The sequence below is a fragment of the Macaca mulatta genome, chromosome 1 (assembly GCF_049350105.2).
Source record: "Macaca mulatta isolate MMU2019108-1 chromosome 1, T2T-MMU8v2.0, whole genome shotgun sequence".
Classification (NCBI taxonomy): Eukaryota; Metazoa; Chordata; class Mammalia; order Primates; family Cercopithecidae; genus Macaca; species Macaca mulatta.
The window spans coordinates 203,930,528-203,952,440 of NC_133406.1; the positions used below are offsets into that span (position 1 = coordinate 203,930,528).

The 21,913-nt window shown below is 52.3% G+C and overlaps 1 protein-coding gene across 1 annotated transcript in view; it reads left to right on the top strand.

The window, feature by feature from the left end:
* GRIK3 (glutamate ionotropic receptor kainate type subunit 3) overlaps nt 1-21,913 on the top strand; it is a 239,172-nt gene that overhangs the window by 172,455 nt on the left and 44,804 nt on the right. Inside the window, exons 6-10 of the mRNA XM_001111351.5 lie at nt 2,116-2,289; nt 2,885-3,028; nt 8,741-8,848; nt 12,058-12,171; nt 20,880-21,083. Of these exons, the coding sequence (XP_001111351.4) occupies nt 2,116-2,289; nt 2,885-3,028; nt 8,741-8,848; nt 12,058-12,171; nt 20,880-21,083 (744 nt within the window). The remainder of the gene's footprint in view (nt 1-2,115; nt 2,290-2,884; nt 3,029-8,740; nt 8,849-12,057; nt 12,172-20,879; nt 21,084-21,913) is intronic.

Here is a 21,913-nt window from a genome sequence, read left to right on the forward strand (position 1 = left end):
CACACCATTGAAACAGACCTAGGTACAAATTCAACTCTGACTTGTATGAGCTGTGTGACCTTAGGTAAGTCACCTCACCTCTCTGACTCTCTTTTCTCATCTATAAAAATAGAATAGAGTGCTATTCAATGCCTTCCTCCCAGGAGGACTGTGAAGATGAAGCCATGGAGTCCATGTGCAGGGCTGAGCACTGCCACCCCCCACTCCTTATTGACACTGGGGTCACAGAGACACCCTCTGGCCATCTCAGAGGGAAGCCCCCATCTGCTGAAGCCCCTCCCTCCTGCTGTCACCTAGCCCCTTCCCAGTCCCAGACCTGGAGTCAAGGCTGTATTTGTTTGGGCAAGCTTGGGACCAGACTTTCTTGCCTGGGCTTAAGTCTGCTCCAAACCCCTTCCCTACTCCCCAAATCATTGAACAGGAAACCAACACAGTGCATTCCAGAAGGAGGCCACTTTGGGGGTGCAGGAGGAACAGGAGAAGTTTAACACCCATTAGAAAGATTGCTCAGAGACCAGAGGACGCCAGTCCAGCGTGAAAGGGCTCTAGGTTTTATCAGTCATCATCTTTTCATGAATCATTGTTGATTTCACCAAAGCTGCGGTTGCGATGGGGCTGGATGCTCCCCATGACGGTGGCAGTCACAGAGAGTCAAGCACAGCCCAAGTGTGTCCCCAGCCTCTCCCTCCCAGCACCAGATAGAGTGACTAAGTGGGGGGCCCAGGGGAGAAAACAGGCTGGGGGCCAGAAGGAGGGCAGCTTAGTGAGGGGAGAGTGTGGGAGAGTACAGACAATAGATGAGGAGGAGCTCAGACAGTGACCTCAAGACTCAGTTTCTCCACTAGTGGGATAGGGCCAATCTAGACTGTGCAAGTATATATTTCAAAAAATCCAAACCATGAGTCTCATGCAAATATAGAAGGAACATGTGTCAGAGATGGATTCAACTCACTAACGAGAGAACCAGTAGGATGGAAAAGCTGACTCAGGGAGCGTTTGAGGAATTGGGTATTTATAGGTGGGGTTAGGGGGAGCACAGACTAAGACTTCTAGGTTGGATAGAAAAAGGATTAATGTCCTGTAAGGCACTAAAACCACAACCTTGGGGAGTATCTCCTCTATGTGACAAAATTATGCAAATTAACCCAGAGTCTAAGCTTTTAATGAGTAGCTGGCAATGGGGTCAAACCCAGGTGCCTTCTCCAGAAGAATGAAGTAGTCCTGGTAGGCCTGGTAAACCATGTTTCGTTGTCATGTTGGAAAAGCACGCTGCTCTCCTTCTGCCTGATTTCCAGGTTTGGGGTGGTTTTCAACAGGACAGAGCTCAGCTTTGTTCCTCACTCCCACCCGCAACCTCCTCTGCCACCATCTCTCCCAGCTTAGGGACACCTGGCTTCTCCCTCCACCCGTTTCCCCTCTCTGCCTCCTTCCTTCACCAGCCTACCCTGCCCCCAGAGCCAGAGCTACAGGGCGGGGCTAGAGCCAGCCTCATCTGTATTGAGACCCTATTCTCCTGGACCCTTGGCAGGGCCTGCCTGGCCCACAACAGATAGGCTGACCGCTGCTCGGCTGCTCCTAGGAGGCAGGGGATGGGGAGGTCCTGGCTGGGATCGGGGGAAAAGCAGGAGAGAAGAGGGCCATGCTTTTTGAGTCCTAGGCAGAAAAGACTGTTTTTAAATATCCTCTTCTAGGGGGTAAAATGCTCCCTTCAGCCTCCCTCTGTGTGACAAGATGCCCAGAACTAGTAGGTCTCACCTTTTGAAAGGAAGCAGCATCATTAAGCTTCCTCTGCATGTGAGGCTGGGTATTTTATGTGAACTATTTCACTGGGTCCTAGAAAGGGTAGTGAACCCCATTTGTGGATGAAGAAACAGGCTGAGATCCCCTGGTTATCATGGGGGGGTCAGTTGCCCAAATTCTGAGTCAGACTCCAGGTGCAGTGGTCCTATGGGCGCTCCTGTGACTACCCCGAGATCCTGCACCCCTCCTGCAGGGCTCTGCAGGGAGCTGTGACCTCAGGCCCTGGGGCGACCCTGATTACGGGGTGGGTAGGAGGTGGGGCTGAGTTCTCAGTAGTGTGCATGCCTTGATTTACACAAACCTCTCTCTATCCAGGATCTCTATGCTTTAGACCTGGAGCCCTACCGCTACTCAGGCGTGAACCTGACGGGATTCCGGATTCTCAACGTGGACAACCCACACGTCTCGGCCATTGTGGAGAAGTGGTCCATGGAGCGACTGCAGGCAGCTCCCCGGGCCGAGTCTGGCCTGCTGGACGGAGTGATGATGGTACGGCGGCTGGGCGGGGCGAATTCCAGGGGCTCCCCACCTGCCTGCCTTCTCTTCTTCTCTCCTTCCTCTTCTTTCTTTCTTCCCTCCACCACTTCTCTTCTTGAGACCTTCCATGTGTCAGCCAGACCCCAGGCTAGGGACTGGGGACACAAACGTGAAACAGACAGTCCCTCCCCAAGGGACCCCATCTGATGGGGATCCAGACATGTAAGCAAAAGGTCACAGAGAACAGGAATAAGGCCCAGAGATGCTGGTCACAGAGGACCTCAGGCTGTGACACACAGGTGTGAAGGCCGAGGAGGCAGAAAGAAGAAGGTGTGGTCAGGGCCTAGGTGTCAGAGGTGGGGTGGAATGGGTGGGCAGAAGGTCTGAGCTGCAGAGGGTGGTGCTCAGGGTGTCTGCAGAGCAGCAGAGTCAACCAAGCCTGGCCACTCCTCAGAGGCGTGGACAGAGTCACCTCCAGGGCCTCCAGGCCTGTTTGCTTACCAGGACATCATGTCCCTGTGGCAGGGGAGGAGAAGGGAGACAGGACAGGGTGGGCTGAGGACTAGAGGACCTTGGGAGCCACTCTCAGGCAGGCCCTTCCCTGCAGACTGATGCAGCCTTACTGTACGACGCTGTCCACATCGTGTCCGTGTGCTACCAGCGGGCGCCACAGATGACCGTGAACTCCCTACAGTGCCATCGGCACAAGGCCTGGCGCTTTGGCGGCCGCTTCATGAACTTCATCAAGGAGGTAAGTGCCCCGCAGCCCCCGCCAGGGTTGTCTCCCCGGGGCTGTGGGCCCTGCAGAGCAGCAGAGTGGTCTGGGAGTCAGGTAGGACTGATTCTCATTCCTGTGACCTCAGGCAAGTTGCCTCATGTCTCTGAGCCTCAGTTTCCCATGTGAAAATGGGCTCCATAGGACCAAGCTTATGGTATGATTGAGGGGCATACATCTTGGGCAGCAGGTGGTCAGCAGTGCCAGCAGGATACAGCATGGGCTCGAAAGTACAACAGATGTGGGTGTTTGCTTCCTGGCTGTATGACCTTGGGCAAGCTGGAGAGCCTTGCTGAGCCTCAGTCACCTCATCTGTGAAATGGGTATATGAAGCGTAACCTACCTCATGGGCATGTCAGATGAAGTTAGACATTGCTTGGAAAGTGCTTAGTGCAGGAGGAGGGTCAATACATAATAATCAGCCCCACAAACTCATCTTCACATCATGGGCCCACTGACCAACTTCCCAGCCAGCACCCTCACTGGGACGCACCTCTGCTGGCACCAGCTCTCTTGTGGAAAACCCCATCAATGGAGCTGATTCTAGAGAAACCAGAGAACATGGAACCTGTCCTGCTGCCAAGACCTTGGAACACACAGTGCCTACTTTTATTTCAAAGGCTTCTCCATCTGCCCCTGTCCTCGTAAGCTTTGGGTGGCAGGGCTTATTGTCCTCATTTTATGGATGGGGAACATTAAGGCCGGAACTTGCATCCTGGCTCCATGACAACTAGCTGCGTGACTTTGGGTGAGATGATTAACTCTTTGATCTTCAGTATGGTATAGTGAGTGCCTGCCTCCAGGCGGTGTTGGGAAGACAGTGAAAAACTATGTGCAAAGCACCTAACCCAGGACCTGGCCAGAGTCAAATCCCAGCAGATGATAGACAAAGTTCGGGACAACGAGATCTAGGCAGAGTTATCCTGGGCCAGAGGGAGTGACCATGTCCAAGGTAACACCAAGGGCAGTGGGGGAAGCCTTCTGAAAGGACTCCGGATGGAAAGGATAGATGAGCTCTCTGTAACAATCACAGTGGGCCAGAAGTGAAGCTGGCTGCCTTCTTAGGAGCACACTCATTTATTCAATCGCACTTTGTCACTGGCAACTGGGTTCTAGGCTCCCAGCTACGCCCTGGGGGTCCAACAGGGCTAAAACAGACTCACTCGCCTGTGCACACGCAGAGCCTAGAGAGGGAGGCATTCATCAGGTCACAGCACTAATGGAGAGAATCCCATATGTAAAGGAAGATAGCTCTACGAGAGCAAACAGCAGAGAAACTCCCCACCTTGGAAGGGGGTTGAGGGAGGGCAGCTTCCCCTGACGTCCCAAGTTCACCATTGCTGCTTCCAGATGAGACCAAGTACAGCTCCTCTCACACAGTAGAACAATCAGTGTGGATAAGATACAGGCTTTGGGGCACCACACATGTGCCTTTGGATCTCATCTCTACCTCCTCGCAGCTGTGTGGCTTCAGACAAGTTACGGGACATCTCTGAGTCAGTTTCCACACCTGGCAAACTCCACCTCACAGTTATTGTAAGAGATCAATTCAGTGCCTGGCTATAGTTCCTTCACCCCTAGAAGGGACTCCAGTCCCAGATGTTTTGGTATAGGAGGGCCTGATGATCCCTTCTCATCCAGCTTCTCATCCCTCAAAACTGCACAGGACATCCCACTGTCCAATGCCCTGAGCAGGGCCCTGGCTGGGCAATCATTGGCTTGCTCTCAGGGAACTCTGAGACCTGACTTTCAGCCCCCTGCACCCCCTTCCTCAGCAGGCCTCCTGCTGAGCAGCCGTGTGTGAGGCCACTGTGAGGGTCTCAGTGTCCCAGGCCGCAACTTGGTCCTATTGCTCCTCTGGCTCAATCGGGAAATTTGGGAGCCTTAGGAGCCAGACAAAAGTGACTTGGAAGCTTCACCACTTTTTTTTTTTTTTTTTTTTTTTTTTTTTTTTTTTTTTTTTTTGAGACGGAGTCTGGCTCTGTCGTCCAGGCTGGAGTACAGTGGCCAGATCTCAGCTCACTGCAAGCTCCGCCTCCCGGGTTTACGCCATTCTCCTGCCTCAGCCTCCCGAGTAGCTGGGACTACAGGCGCCCGCCACCTCGCCCGGCTAGTTTTTGTATTTTTTAGTAGAGACAGGGTTTCACCGTGTTAGCCAGGATGGTCTCGATCTCCTGACCTCGTGATCCGCCCGTCTCGGCCTCCCAAAGTGCTGGGATTACAGGCTTGAGCCACCGCGCCCGGCCAGCTTCACCACTTTTTAACTGCATGACCTCGGACAAGCTACTGAAGCTTTCTGTGCCTCAGTGTCCTCCTCCATCCAGTGGACATAACAATAGCACCTTATCATCGGGTTGTTCTGAGGATTAGTGAGTTTCAGCACGTGTGTCACACTAGGGACAGCACCTGGCTCATAGCAGGTGCTGAACAGGTTGGCTGCCGTCACCGTTAACGTCCGCTATCGCTACTGTTATCACTGTGCCTTCCTGTTTGCTAATGGGGTTCCACTACCAGATCTCCAGGCCACATTGTTTCAGGGACACCCACCCTGTTCACACTTCACCTCTCAACCCTTGGAAATTTTGAGGCTCAGCTGTGAGTCTCTGAGGGGAGCAGATTCACCACTGCCCGCCATAGAAAAAGGAGCTCTGTTCTCCTTCCCAGGCCCAATGAGTGACCCTCACTGCTCACATTCCCTTACAGAACTCTTTCAGAAACATTTATCCTATCTCCATTTTAGGTCCATGGACGTGGCCAAGGCCCAGAGTAGCCCCGTGGTGCCTGTGGTTCCACAGCTGGCCACAACCAAAGCTCAGATGCCTGCCTGAGCCCAGCACAGTCCTCCCTCATACCATTTCCAACTTGCCCGTCTCCCCATCTGATTGCATGACAGTAAATCATTTTAAAGACTTGGCATTTCTGAGCGGAGCTGGAAAATACCAGGCCGGAGTTCAGAGCATGTGAAGCATCTTTCATTTAGCAAGTCCTGAGCGGTGGCTAGAGGGGGCGAGCAGCGCAGGAAATGTCACGGGGAGGAGCTGTCTGCACTCCCTGGCCTGCCCTGCCCACCCGCCCACAGACAGGCCGTGCACCTGCTGGCATTTAATGCCTCTGCAGCTGACAGGCAGGAAGGCTTTCCTCACAGTGCAGGTTTGAAGGCACCTGCTGTGATTTCCCCTGGGTGCCAAGAGATAGCCCGAGGGCGTGGGGCCCACAGAGGAGAGAAGACGGAGGGACTGGGGAGCCAGCCTGAGGGAAGCTGAGCTTCCCTGTGAAGTCATAAACAGTGGCTTTTACCTTCTCTGATGCATCTTTTAATCTCTGTTCCCGACCCCTTGGTCCCCAGCTCCCTAGGCGCCATGTAAGCTTCCCCGACTCCACCTTGGGTGCCTCGACCCCAGGCCTTTCAGTGCTGCTACTGCAGCAAATCTGTCTTGTCCCACCCAATACTTGAGACCTGCATCATTTAGTCCCTCTTTGAGCCTCAGTGTCCACATCTGGAACATGGGGGCAATGCTGATGCCCAGCTGGCAGGGTCACAGTGAGAACTGAATGAGCTCATGTGGGGAAGGATAATAGCCCTCTGTGACCAGCTTTCTACTGGAGCCTTGGGCCAGGGCCCAAGTGACTGGTCCTCCCTTCCCAGCCAGAGGCCAGCCCTAATCTAAGGGAGCTGAACAGAGGGAAGGCACGAAGGAGAAATAATAACCTCTGTCACGTCCTTGTGATCGTGTATGCAGGCACTGTGCCCAGCACTCTATATGCCTTTTCATACCTGTGAAGTAGGTAATTTCTCTCTTCCTGAAGCTCAGAGTGGTTGCTTTGTTTGTGCAGAGCCCACTTTCTAACCACTTTGGTTTTATAGCCTCCTCTCCTCCAAAGCATGGCCCCACTGCCTGATTTTTTATGCACATTTACCCACCTACCCATTTACCTGTAAAAGTGTCTTAGAGCTGCCCATGTGCTTGGAGATGTCTAAGGATTTTCATTTGGGATTTGTCAATAAAACTCCAGGGAACTGTGGACCCACGACCTTGTGGGTTGAACTGTGAGTGTATGCATGGGTGCTGGGGGCATTCCGCAGGGAGAGGCTGTGGAGCCCCATTCAGAATCTGCAAGGGAGCAAGGCTCGGAGTGGTTAGGAACACAATGCGGCAAAGCAAGGACTGGGAGCCAGGCTCCCACTACTCAGACCTCCTTCCATTGCCCCGTGCCTCTTCTCCGGATATCCTCCCTCCCTCGCCCACCCTCTCTCTGGCCCAGTCTGGCTGTGTGAGCTCCCAGATTTTCTCCCCTCCTCTTGCTCCCAAGCCCACATTTGTTCCCAAGGACTCCAGGATGTGTGGGCCTTGTTCTTGCCACTGACACAGAAGGCTCGGGTATTTAACTGTGCACCAGCTGCCATCCTAAGTTCTTGGAGGAGGGAAACAGGTCCAGACTGAGGTGTGGGGCCCTGGGATCCCAGGTTCTAGTTTGGCTTTGCCTCTTGTTCTACTCTGTGAGCTTGGACAACCCATGACCCCCCCCTGAGGTCTGTTTCGTCGTCTGTAAAGTGGGAACCATGATCCTTGCGTGGCCGCCTCCCAGGCTGCTGTGGAGGTTACAAGGCGTGAACAATGTGAAAGGACCTTGTAGACTCAATGTTCTCGGCCCGCAGGAAAGATGCTATCTAGAATCAAGTCAGCAAGCTTTCTCTGTAAAGGGGCACATAGAAAATAGTTTAGGTTTTGCAGGCCACACAGTCTCTGCTGCAACTAGTCAACTCCACAGTTGCAGCACAAAAGCAGTATGTAAACACGGGGGCATGGCTGTGAGCTAATAAACCATTTACAGAATCAGCCAGGGGCCAGGCTGACCCTCCAGCCATAGTATGCCAACCCCTGATGTAGAAGATGGAGCTTTTCCCACTTTAGGTCTGCCCCAACCTCTGCCTGCCTGTCTCTGTGTTAATGATGCTAATGACGATACAAAAATAACAAAAAAGCTACCATGTATTCAGGGTTCATCTTGTGCCAGGGACCATTCTCAGTATTTTATATGGCTTATCTCATTTCACTCTTACAGCATTGGTAAGATGGATGCAATGATTAGTTCCATTTTACAGATGAGGAAACTGGGGCAGAGGGGTAAAATGAAATACCCAAGGTCACATGGCTAATTGTGGTTGGACCCAGCATTCAGACCCCGCAGTTCTTAACCACAACACACATGGGACTGGAGTTGGGAGGCGGGGGTGGGGGGTGATTTCAGTCTCCCCTGCCTTTCAAGGGGCTACGCCAAACATCTGGTTCTACAGCCAAGGCCAGCTTGGCCCTTTGGCTTTTCTGCTTCTTGGCAGGCCTTGCCTGCCCCACCTCTGCCCGCCTGCTTCCCTGCCTGTCTCCCAGGATCTGACATGGGCTCCCCCTTCCCATGACTTCAGGGCAGGGACTCATTTGAGCGCATCCAAGATCGATGTTGTACACGAGAAGGTGCAAATGTAAAGCTGGCTAAAGAGCATAATAGAATTTATGGAAATCGCTGGCTCGCACCGCAGCCCGAGCAATGATGGAGGTGATTATTAATTAATCATGGTCTTGGGGGAACAGTATCAGTGCAAGGAGTAATTAAAATGAAGCATTGTACAGTTGTACCGAATGATGATTTATGAGCCCAAGGAATTGCCGCTCTGCCCTCTCCCCTCCGCAGGCTCAATGGGAAGGATTAACTGGACGAATTGTTTTCAACAAAACTAGTGGCTTGCGGACGGATTTTGATCTGGACATCATCAGCCTGAAAGAGGATGGCCTGGAGAAGGTGCGTGGTCTCAGGAGAGGGAGGGCAGGCGGAGGAGCAGGGGCTTCTTAAATCTCCTAGGGCAGACCTCAGGCAGAGGCCCAGGGGCAAGGGGCAAGACAGAGTCCAGCTGCCCCTCAGGGATTGACTCAGTCCAGTGTAGCCTGTAGCTCTTGAGGACCCGTCAGAGAACAGGAAGGCCTGGTTGGACTGGAGGGTACAGAAGCCAGTGGCCTGGCTGTGGCAGACACCCACAGTGTCACTCTGTGCGTAAGGATCGCCAGGGATGCCTAACCTGGGAAGCATGACCAAGGCCCATGGGGTGGATGGACTGTCTCTGAGCCCCTGCAGGGCTGTCATGGAGCAGAAGGACCGACATGTTCTTGGGTAAAAATTTAAGAATACAAAAAACATAAAACCTTTCTAACCAGAGAGTGTCTCCCCTTTGAGTAGTGAGCTCACTGTCACTGGAGACATTTAAGCAAAGATAGAGCCGTTGCTTGTCTGGGAGACTGAAGGTGATTCTTACCCTTGGAAAGAAGTTGAAGCACATGGATTCTGAGTTCCTTCGCTCTGGGCTTCTAAGGCCTCTGCGATTCCAGAGAGTTTGGACCAGGAAAGTGGGCCTGCCTGGGGCTGGGGCCTCCCATCTGGCTAACATAGAGATGTTTTAATAAGGCCAATCCCAGTCCCTGGGAACCTTCAGCATATTCTGTCAATGTCAGGCTACTGGGCCAAGAAGGGAGATTTAATATGAGCCCTCAATTCACAGCATCCCTTGGGACCTGGCGTCCGGGGGCTCAGCCACACTCTCTCCCCAGCAAGTGGGTTCCTGGGAGCCACAAGGGAACCTCCACAACCCTGCAAGTTGTTGTCTATGAAATGTAGGGAGCAGAAGCCAGCAGAGTGGAGGGGCCACTTCAGATGCCTCTGGGCCTCAAGACTGATTTCTGTCCTCTCCACCCTGGCAGTGCCCAGGTTCAAGCCTTTTATGTGGATTATTTTAACATGCCGCTCTGGTTCTTGAGCCCTCCAGCCATCCGGAGTATACACACAGATGAGGCTTCCCCAAGCACAGCTCTGCCCTGCTCTAAAACTGCCCATGGCTCCCTAGTGCCAAGTCATTAAACTTCAGCTCTCCAAGAAATGCACCAAGTGGCCTCTCTGGGCCTCGTTTCCACATCTCCCTGAAACATACCCCATGGCTCCATCACGCTCCCTCCCTCCTGTACCTCCAGGCTATTGCCCACACAATTGCCCTGGTTGCAAGATGTGACCTCTGTCCCTCAGGCAAAGGCCTGGCTCTGCCTAGCTCAATGCTGTCCTCCTTGTACCTGTGGCCACAGTTATTCCAGTCTCTCCCGACTTTCCCAGCGACTCATGGGAGCCACTGTGCAGGGGAGGAGGTGGCTGGGGAAGCCTCCCTATTACTCTGTAATTATTTCACGCCATATATAGTATCAGTCCCTTAATAACAGGGGTTATGGCCTCCTCTCCTAAGATCATCGGGGCCAGTTTGCTTAACCCTACACAGACTCTGTGAGTTCTCATCAAGAGATCGTCCAGCTTCTATTTAAGCTCCTGCAGTGATGGAGAGCACACTTCCTCCTCTGGCAGTGCTAGAGTGAATGCAGTATTCACTCAAGTAGCTGTCCCACTTTTGCTCTCTCAGCTACCCATCTCTAGGGATAACCTAAAATTCTAGGGAGGGCAATTAGGTGGCACGTATGCCACTACTTCCCGCCCCGTGCCATAAAAGGCATCAATAATCCGTCATTCGAGTACTCTTTCCATCTGAGCCCACCTGCAACAATCTTCTCCAAACAGCCCTCCAGGCAGCTGGTTCAAATTGGCCATAGCTAATACTCAAGAAAAGCTCTATTATCCCTGGGCAGAGGTTAGCCTGCCAGAGGCACTCACCAGAAGCCCCGGGTCACAGCCACCCAGATTGTGAGCACAGAGCCTCCACAGGCTGGGTCCTCCTCAGTCCTAACTGGCCTCACATCCCCATAGCACCTGGAATCTAACAGGGCATGCAGTCGGAGCTCAGTAGATGCTTGCTGGAGTGAAGGTTTGTGCTCTTCATGTGGCCTCTGAACAGATGTTTGCCGAGCACCTCCTGCACCCAGGTGCTCTGCTAGGCACGCTCAAGCTGAGTTTGGCTCTGAGCTCAGCCCACTTAAAAGAAGAGCCTCTTTGATGCCGTCTGCCTGTTTCCTCTCCTCATGGCCCTGGGTGGTCTACGTAGGCAGGGATCCTGCCCTGAGAGGATGCTGAGCTCCCACACACAGCCACTCTGCCTCTCGTATTACCACTTCTGTTTGCTAAGCCGGGTCATAGCTGATCCAGCCAGCTCCAACCGGTGGCTTTGGGAGGATTAAGGCAGAATTACCGAAGCATAATTACATGTCTCTCTGCTATCTGCTCTGCACAGCTCTCTTAATGGGATGTTTGCATTCAGCCTCTCTGTTTAATTGATTAAGTGTCCTGAGTACCCCCCAACTGGGCCAAGGACAGAGTGGGCATGCAGAAACCTTCCTTGAGTGAGAGGAGCTGAGATCAGGCAGAGCTGGCCAGAGTTGGGTCAAAAATGATCTTCAAGAGGCCCAGGGCTTTAGGATGATTTCTAAACTTGACCTTTCCTTCTCTACCTCTAGCCTCAGGCCTAATATCCACAAGGACGAGGTAGGGAGAGAGATTATTCCACCTCAGTCTGGGTGTCTGCCAGTTTTAAACGTAAAACCACAAAGCAAACCGCCTCCAAACCCAGCAGCATTTCCCAGTGAGGTCCATTCCCTCCTTGTGCTGCCACCCCCAAACAGCCACAAAGACTGTGTCCCAAGGCAGGACCTGAAACTGACCATAGACCCCTGATTCCCTCCAGCCCCTGATTGGCAGCTGCTCAGCCCTGAGACCCTTGTGGCTGCCTTCACATTTGCTGTCTCTCTCTGTATTTTTCCCTTCAGCTGTGATGGGCTTGCCATCAAGGGAGGTGGCAGAATTCGGGGATTCAACACCTTGGGACCCTCGTCAGGAGAGGAGGGAGAGCAGCAGGGATGTTGTCCAGAGCGGTTAACTGGAAACACAGTGGCAGTGGTGATGATGATGATGATCATGACAATGAGGCTCATGATGAATGGGAATGAGATGAAGGTCTCATTGTCGATATGGAGGAAGGATGGGTAGACCAAGAACTCGACACCCTGTTTTCTGTCTGTCTGTCCATCCAGGTTGGAGTGTGGAGTCCTGCCGACGGGCTCAACATCACAGAGGTTGCCAAAGGCCGAGGTCCTAATGTCACCGACTCTCTGACAAACAGATCACTCATTGTCACCACAGTGCTGGTAAGAGCCTGCAGCCCCTGCAGGAAGGACTGTCCAACCTGGGGGTGGGGTGGCCATTTGGGCTGAAGAGTCCCCTCTATCCCCTCTACCCAGAAGATGGAGGCTGCAGGTAGGTGGAGTCATTTAGAGTCAGTAGAAAGCTTTCAGAGAGCAGCTGGAGTGCAGCAGTGCTGCTCACTGCCACGGGCGGAAGCTGCTGTGTTTTTGCATCTCACTCCCACTCACTCCCCAGTTCCTTGACGTCTGAGTAGGAACCACGCTGGATATTAAGTGGAATTAAGGAGGTTTGACTGCCCATTGCAACCTCAGTGAGGATCTGCCTCTCCCACCCCAGTTCCCAGGCAAAAACTTTTCCAACAAGTCACCCCAGCTGGGGTGGGTGCTGTGGCCACACCTCGAGAGCCCAGCAGGTGCTGGGAGCTTGTACACATGCCGCATTCTACAGTGGCCCTTCTGAGAGCTGTCAACCACCGCCACACCCCCTGACTGGAATCACACCCCATCTTCTCTCCATTCCCCAACTGAATAGCACTGCCTTCTCCTTACCTGTTTCAACCCAAGAAGCAACTCTGGGGGCCTCCCATGGGCTCTCTGCACCTTTGAGCTCACACGTGGGCAGGAGAACAGACCCAGGCTGCTGGCCTCCTTGTGCTGCCAGTGCTGTGCCCGCTCCATGTGTGCCTGTCCCTCCTGGAAGGCCTCAGGGGTATCCAGAGACTCAGGACAGATCCTCTCAGGGACACAGCCCTGCTTTTGGGGGCTCAAGTCGGGCCATCTTGGGGAGAGGCAGCCCAGTCACAGCCTGGTGAATTATGACTGAAGACCCTTTGAGGACAATGCTGGCTCTAGTCAGCTCCTACTTATAATAAAGCAAATATGTTTATAAGGACCACATGCTGGGGTCAATCCTCTACACAAAAGAGAGCTCAACCTGGTTTGGATATAGTGAGGTTGCCCTGGAGCAGAACTAGGGCCATACTGGTCACCCTATACCTGGCCCCTTCCACGGTGCTCAATTGGGGCTTGTTCTCACCCACGTGCCCCCAGAGGCAGCTGAACCATGCCCTACTGGGTGGTCTTAGGTCCTCCTCCCTGGGATGATTCACCGTATATGTGCTTGGTGGCTGGGTGGCAGATGTCATGGAACAGGAAGGGAAGTAACGGGGGAAAAGCCGTTCTTCCAGGTAGCCCAGGGAGCGGCAGATACCAGGCATCCTGTCAGCATCCAGAGATAAATGTTAGCCTGTGAGTCTCACCATCAGCCCTCGGGGTTGGGATGATTGAGAGGATCTGAGCTACAGATGATAGAGATCTCACGGTAGCGCCAGAAAGCTGCTGACAGAGCCTGAGGAGGTGGTCTCGGGGGACACCTGTCCCCCTCTTTGGAGCAAGACCCCTACTAGCATCTTCCCTAAAACCACACATCCTGCTGGCCTTTATTGATCAACTTTGTTTACTAAACAAATATAAAAATCAGTCTACTAAAACCAATAAGCAAAAATGTCTCAAGAGGAACAGGGTAAAAAAAAAAAAAAAAAACTGTGATGTAAAAATGTAAAGGATGAAAATAAACAAATAACAAGAGCAAAGGGATTAGGGTGAAGACTAATGTGCAATTAAAGGGATGTTGATGTGGATAAAAATAGAAAAGATAAAGGAGGGTTAAAAAGAGAACAAAATAAAAAGGTTAAAAGGAAAATAATAAAGAGAAAATGAAGATAAGGAATGAGATAAAAAGGAAAGATAGTAAGAAAGATGAAAAATTAAATAATTTACAGCTCTGACTAGACAAGGTAAAAAATGTAACACCCAAATGTCAAAAAGCGAAAGGATAAAAGTGTGACAAAGCTAAAATATAAAAGGGTAAAAATAAAATAATAAAAAGGTGGTAAAAGATTAAAAGCAGAGCTGCATAAAATGTGAGATATAAATAAAACACTTTTCACAAGGCAAGATTAAAAAAAAGGTAAAACTAGGATGATTTCGGAGATTAGGAAGAGAGATGATTAAATGAGCTAAGGTGATTCAGTCACAAAACAATACTCTGAACAGTAAGAGGCAAGCTAAAGATAATATACCAAAAGGATACAAAATATAAGCACCTTGAAAGACCATGGGGTTAAATTTTATTAAAATGGCAGCAGCCTGATTTCAAGGGCATAAAACCCTTCTGCAGAGGCACGGGAGATTTTTGCTACATAAGCAGAGGCAGAATCCAGGAGACACCCCATGCTCTTGACCTGTGAGTACTTACAGCTTCTCTGTCAATACTTGCAGCTTCTTGCAAAGATCCCTGACCTGCTGTGCTCACTGAGTCCCCAGAGGTTGCATTCCCAGTATCCTGGTGGTTCCTAGGAACCCCAGGGCTACGAAAGGAGAGAACCTGTCTTGGCCCGTAGCCTGGTCACAGCTCCATCTGTCCCACAGCCTTTCAGCTGCAAGGCATCTGGGCAGACACAACCCCAGCAGCTCTTTGGGACAGGCAGTGGCACCAGGACATGAGGAAAGAACAGTTTGATGATCAAAAACACAGACCTTTGGGGTGGAGTCCTGGCTTTGATGTTGATTTGCCTTATGAACCTGAGAAATTGCTTACCCGCCCTGTGCCTCAGTTTCTCCACCTGAAAAAGGGAGGTGATAACAGTCGTACCTACTTCGTAGAGTTCAGAGGATGAATGATTAATAAAGTGGCACAGAGTGCTAAGTGACAGCTGCTATTGTTATTCATTATTATTGATTACAAATCCAGTCCCCAGTGAACTCAGCTTGAATACAGCATGCAGAGTGAGAGATCTTGAGAAAACCTCCACTTCTGTCCATAGGCAGAGCCCTGAACTTCACCAAAGACCCCTGCCCATGGCCACAGGGGTGATCTCTAACACAGGCTGTTGTGTTACAAACTTAATTTGCCTTTGAATGCTTTCCAGGTTCATGGCCATTCCCTGGCTCACCACAGTCCCTCACTCTGCCCTCAGCCCTCCCTATTTGTTTACACTGGGCTGCTTCTTATAGTTGTGTTTCTCAGCTGGCCCTTGGAGGCATTAGGGTTTGCAGCTTCATGGGTCCCTCATAGCTCTAGTCTCCTACTGAGATATAGAACTCCAGATCAACCACCACCTCACCTTCTACCTTGGCCATGGTCTCAGCTCCTGAAGCAGATATCCCGCCGCCCATGGATGGGGCCACTGACCATCTTAATCCCATGATGTAGTATCAAATACTCACGTGGCCTGGGGGTGACTGATGATTCAGCTCTCTCCATCCCCAGTGTCCAGAGATCATTGGAGGGTGAGGTGTGCTTCTCCCTATGGGGCAGTGAGAGAAGCCTACTCTTCCTGGAGTCAGGGGAATGGAGGGAATGACCTCTGGAGTATCCCTAATGGGGACAGAGGATGTGACACAGTCTTTACATGGGCCTCCAAGAAAGTCTGTCTAGCCGGAAGTGTCCTCGGAGTCTCCTGGGAGAGAAGAGATGCTCGCTCCCATGCAAGGACTGGTCTAGGGCCCCCTGAAACTAGAGTTGCTCCAGATACTCCAGAGAATATTCCCAAAAGGCTCAGCATGGTCTGCGTGCCTTGGAGCCCTAGGGAATGCTCTCAGGCTTAGGCTCTCTGGGACAGCTAAAAGGTGACAGGGAGTGGCCCAGCCTGGCCCAGCCCCAGTCCCTGTGGCTGAAAATCCAGCCCCATGCTTGGCAGCCTGAATGTAGGGCCAGCACCTCCTACTGAGAGCACAGCCTCAGCCTGTCTGGGAGGATGTTGTCAGGGTAACAGCACTTTGAGTGACAGGCAGGTCCCAAGGTACCAGTACACAACATCAAACTGCTCTGCCTCTAGGGAACAGGGCCTGGATCCAAGACCCCTGATGAGGGGGAGTTTCTCCTCCCCTTTCTTTCCCAGGAATCCGGTGTGGCAGAAAGCAGCAGCTCTGTGTGAGCTGCCCCCAAGCCTACCTACTATTCTCCCCTCTCTTGAACTCCCAGCGTTAGGTGCTAAAGATGCTTTACCCTGGACAGACAGATGGACAGAGCCCTGGCACTGCCCTTTCTGGCCCCTCAGAGCCACTGGCAGCCTTCCCCATTCCTGAGATCGAAACAGCAGCAGCAGGAGCCTGGATGCCTGCCCTCCCCCACCCTCTCGCCGCCCGGCCCCAGCCTCTGTTCTGGTTCCACTCTTCCACGAGCTCATGAAAAATTCATCTGCCCAAACCTCAGCTCATACACTGAGAAAACACACCCGGCCCACTCTTCGGGGCCCAGCTTTTGAAGGTTCAAGATTCGTTTGGCTGCCGATGTGGGCATGCTTGCGGGTGTGTGGGTGGGTGTGGGACCAGCTACACACGGGTATCTGGATACTAACTGATGGGTGAATTTGTGCTGTGTGCACATCGTGACCCACATAGGCTCAACTGCCTGCCAGGCAAGCCCAACACTCAGCACCCAGCAGCAGGAGAGGGGAAAAAGCTGGGGCTGGAATGTGGGCTGGGAGAACTATCCCAGGCTGGGAACCATTCTAGGCCCCTCCTGCTGGGAGAACAGGACTCCTGATACTGTGTGCTGGTTCTAACTGGCTGAAGCCAAGACCTCAGGTCCAATGTCCTTGGCCTCTGTGTCTGAGAAGGGTTAGGCAGACAGGACATCTGAAAATGTGGTGCATTTGTGCCGAGGACATTGTGTATACTTATGCGTGCATGTGTGACTGTGGGCTGATATTACCTGTCAGAAGGGAGCTTCAGAACCCAGGTATCAGGTAGCTAACCCCTGGATCCTTCCCGAATTGAGGATAACCCCCAAGTCTCCCTCTTCCAACTCCATGGGCCCTGTCGCTGGGAGAGGCTTAGCACTAGGCCTGGCTTGCACGCTGGGGTAAGTGATCAGAGAGAAACCAGACCAAGAGCCCCAGCAATGGTAAGTCAGAAACGGTTATTTTTCTGGACCCCTGTTTTCTGTGACTTGTTGAAGAGAAATATTACCCCTGTTCCTACGGCTGTTCTCCCAGAGCAATAGGAGAGCGTGAAGTTATGAAATTGAGGGCACCTTCACTGAGCAATCGATTAGCAGCCGAGAGAGCTTGTGAATTGGCTGTCTGGACATTTCCAGTAATAAATTGTGAAATAGTCCATGAATAAGTAGTTGGCGGAGTTCAGAATTACCCCCTAGGAAATGTTGCAGGTCTAGAGACACATTACTAAGGCGAGCACCATTTTAATGCTCTGGGCTTTGGCTGTTAAATATGTATGCCATCCGCAAAGCACTTCCCGAAATTAATGGCATTTTACAGCTGCTCTGAAGGCAGCATATTTATATGGAGATGTATAGATTCTGGGGCTGTGGTGACTTCACAAATGAAGTGCTAATTTTAGAGGATCAGGCCAGGGAGGGGCGTGAAGACAGGGTCAGGAAGTGAGCTGTCTCAGGGACCTTTCCTGAAATGGTTTTCCACTATCAGCCATGAGTTTTAACCTTTGAAGACACTGGGCGTGGCCTCTAGGCTGCAAAGGTCATTGCAGTAACCGGCCAAATAGCATACAAGAAAAAGATAAGGATGATGATGATTAATAATAATAATAATAATAATAATAATAATAATGGCAGCTAACAGTTGCCAGGCACTATTCTGAGTGCTTTTCATAGACTGACTCATTTTATCCTCACAGCAACCTTGTAAGGCAGGTTCTATTGTTTTCTCCATTTTACAGAAGGAGGTGAATTTTGCCTAGGATTCTATGTGTGGTTGGTGGATCCTCTGGGAAAGATGGTACCTTCTCTCTAATTCTTTCCATCAGCTAAAGTCAGGGCCACCAGGTGCAATGGTGCAACTTGTCCATTGCACAAGAGCATCAACCAAAAGACCCTGCTCGCCAGGACCCATGCCGGGATGCAGGAGTTTTGCCCAGAGATGAATTTGCATGAAGGCAGTGCGTGAACCAGCCAATGTCCTCCAGCCTCCAGCCTCAGCACTTTTCCCAGGCCCCACCTGGACTCTTCTCCAACCTTGTTGAGCTGCCTACTTGGTTGGAAGGCGAGTGAGAGAGGCACTGTGATTAAGCATGGCACCTAGCCGAGGGTCCAGCTTCCTACCCAGTTAGACTGGGAAGTGGTTTTCTCAGAATCCCTGGATAGTCAGGAATCCCTTGGGGATTCAGAGACTGCCCTACTCCCACCAACTCTTTCCCTGAAGCATCCCAAAGGACTGTTGAAAAGTTCCAGTGGATCAAGCATGGATCAGGATGGGATCTAGAGAAGTAGCACTGCTGGGAGAGAGGGCCAAAGACTCAAGCCTGCCGCCACAACGGGAGCCTGGCAGGAGGCTGCTGGTGAGCATCTGCTCCTAGAACCTCTGATGAGGGTCTTCACCCGGCCCTCCACTGCCCATCCCACCCAGGGGTTTATGAGGTCAAGGGAATGACCCTGCCAGTTGATAGAAGGATGCCTGTAATCCCAGCACTTTGGGAGGCCGAGACGGGCGGATCACAAGGTCAGGAGATGGAGACCATCCTGGCTAACCCAGTGAAACCCCGTCTCTACTAAAAAATACAAAAAACTAGCCGGGCGAGGTGGCGGGCGCCTGTAGTCCCAGCTACTCGGGAGGCTGAGGCAGGAGAATGGCGTAAACCCGGGAGGCGGAGCTTACAGTGAGCTGAGATCCGGCCACTGCACTCCAGCCTGGGTGACACAGCAAGACTCCGTCTCAAAAAAAAAAAAAAAAGAAGGATGAGGCGCCTCCATAGTTAAGCATGTGCCTTAATCTGGGCATGCGGACATGAGCTTCCTGGTTTCCATGCATTCTGTCAGCTAACCGTGGTCACACAGTCACTAAAGGCTTGAGGCATTCCGTTACATGGGGGTGCTGAGGCAGATCTGGGGACGTTTGGCTGACAGAAAGAGGCCTAGGAGCCAGAGGGAGGAACAGGATGGGGGCGAAGGAAGGAGGTTCAGGTGAGTCAGAAGAAGACTAGAGTTGTCCAGGGACAGGCTCTAGGATGGCAGCCCTTTACCTGATTTGGGGATCTGGAAAAGCAGATTAACTCCGGAATGTCTGACCCCAGGGAACAGACAGGAGAGCCAAGCCAGACAGAGGTGCAGCTGACTGGGAAGGATTGGAACTGGATCCCATCTCTGTAGTTCAGCTCCTGTGTGATTTTGGGCAACTTACTGACCTTCTCTGAGCGTGAATTTCTTCATCTATCACATGGGAACAGTGTTACTATCTTGCAAGCTAGTGAGGCTTAAATCAAACAGTCTGTGACAAAGAGTTTAAATCAGTGCCTGGTGCAGAGTAGGAACTCAATTGTGTTGAATTTTCTGGGAGTTCAGCGCATCCATCACGGACGCGGGATGGGGCTTTGTGAGTGAAGCCGGGTAGTCGGTGCCGGCAGAAGCGTGGACTTGCGTGTTGACCTGGATTTGGGGACCTTGCTGCATCAGAGCCCACAGTTGCTGCATGTCTCGACTGGATGAAGTGGATCGCCTCTCTCCACTGGCCCTTCTGCCTCTTCTCCCAGTTATTCTTTGCAGGGTTGCCAGGGGTTTGTTTCTAAATGAGAAATCAGACGAAGTCATGCTCTGGTCAAATCCCGTCCCAGGCTCCCCATCACCCTGAAAGGAAGAAGCCTGTGGTGGGTGGTGGGGGTGGATGATGGGAGGTCTGGCATGGGACAGGCATCTCTGACGCACAAGCATCTTCCTGGGGATCACCTGCCCCCGAGGGAGGGGCACCGTAGGTCTCAGGGCCTCAGGCACAGAACTTGTACTCTGGGATCACACTAACCTGAATTCAGATCTTCTCTCCCTGACAGCTAGGGGGGCTTGCACAAGTCACATATCCTCATGAACTCCACTTTCTGTATCTATAAAATGGGATTATTCATACCCACCCCAGAGGGCTGACATTAAGGTGAAATGAGGCGATACCAGCTCCTGTCTGCTGAGCTCTGGGGCTCTGCTGGACTCTGTGCTAGGCCCCCCATGGGCATAAACTCATTTGCTAATTGACCAATGCCCGGCACAGCCACATACCAATGAGCTGTCCCTGTTAACCAGTAATCATTCCCCTGGGATCCTAACACAGGGGAGTGAGGAGGTTCTTGGAAAGAGAGAACAGCATCCGGCAGCGTGTAAATCTAATCTTTTAAATTGGAGTTGGAAGAGAAGTTAGAGCAGACGGCTTTCTGAAGGGCTTTCTACAGCAGTGTCCTCAGACTTGAGTGGACATCAGAATTCCCTGGAAGGATGGAAACATAGATCGCTGGGCTCTCCCCAGAGTTTCTGGTTCAGTTAGGTCTGGGGTGGGGCCTGACAATGTGCGTTCCTAACGAGTTCCCAAGTGATGCTGATGCTGCGGGTACAGGGACCACACGCTGAGAACCCTGGCCTCTATTACTAGTGCAGCAAAGAGACCATGGGCTTTGGGATCAGTCTCCAGTTCAAAGCCCTGCTCCACCGCTCACTAGCTCTGTAACTACTGGGCAGTTAAATCAGGAAGTGCCTACTGAGCTCCCACCCCATACCAGGTAGCCGTTTGTGAGGCCCCCAGCTGGCTCTCAAGACATGTGCTTTCCCGCTCCTGACTTCACGGGCCCTTTATCTAAGCCACTCTAAGTGGTTTATAAAAACATGAGCAGAGGTCCTAGCTCTGACTCTCCAGCGCAAGCCTGCCTCCGCCCTACCCTCTCAGTCTTCGTCACTCCCTGCCCATCTGTCTCTGCAGGAGGAGCCCTTTGTCATGTTTCGGAAGTCAGACAGGACGCTGTATGGGAATGACCGGTTCGAGGGCTACTGCATCGACCTGCTAAAGGAGCTAGCCCACATCCTTGGTTTCTCCTACGAGATCCGGCTGGTGGAGGATGGCAAGTACGGGGCGCAGGACGACAAGGGCCAGTGGAACGGCATGGTCAAGGAGCTCATCGACCACGTAAGCATGGATGGGAGCACGGGAGGGCGCAGGACCCCGGGGAGGCTCGGTCAAGCACTGTCTGCACCACAGGGCTGGGCAGCCTGGCAGAGGAAGGCGCTGGGGACAGGCGTGATGGAGATGAATGCTATGACCTTGAGGACTGGGGGGCCTCAGCTGAAGAAGTGCACCCCAGCTTTGTGGGCTGCCTTGCTCATGCTCTCAACGCCATTCCCCTCCATACACACAAAGATGCACTGGCACCCATCTGATTCAGAACTAGCCCCACTGGCATCTTTGATGAACTTGCTCTGGGGGCCTGCAGCTTCTTGGTATCCTCTGCTCCTTTAAAAGCCACCAGAGGATGCCGCAGCTATGGGGCAAGGCACCCACACGAGACACTTCACCAAATTCTGGGACGCAGAGAGAAACCTGTCACTGCATAGGGTAACTCTGGGTCTAGTGGGAGTCCAGGAAGCTGAGAGCTGGGAAGAAGGGATGAGCAGGGCCGGGCTGAAAGCACCAAGGAATTAGCCTCTTCCTCTGCCTGGGATCAGGAGTGGACTGAAGACAGCTGGGAGACCAAGCAGGGAGGTGTGGGGGTGGGGGGTGGGGGTCCTGGGCTTCTTGGGACATTGGGAGGAAGAGGGAGAAGCCACAGGCTGGGGACACCCCTGCAAGGGAGGAATCAGGAGGTCCTAGGCTCGAGTCCCAGTTCTTCCTCGTTAGCTTTGTGAACAGGGCAAGTTGCTCAACCTGTCTGAGCAATTTCCCCATCTGTAAATTGGGCCTGTTAATACCCCTTCCTCATGCGATCGTTGTCATAGTGGCACAAGACTGGGCCCAGAGTA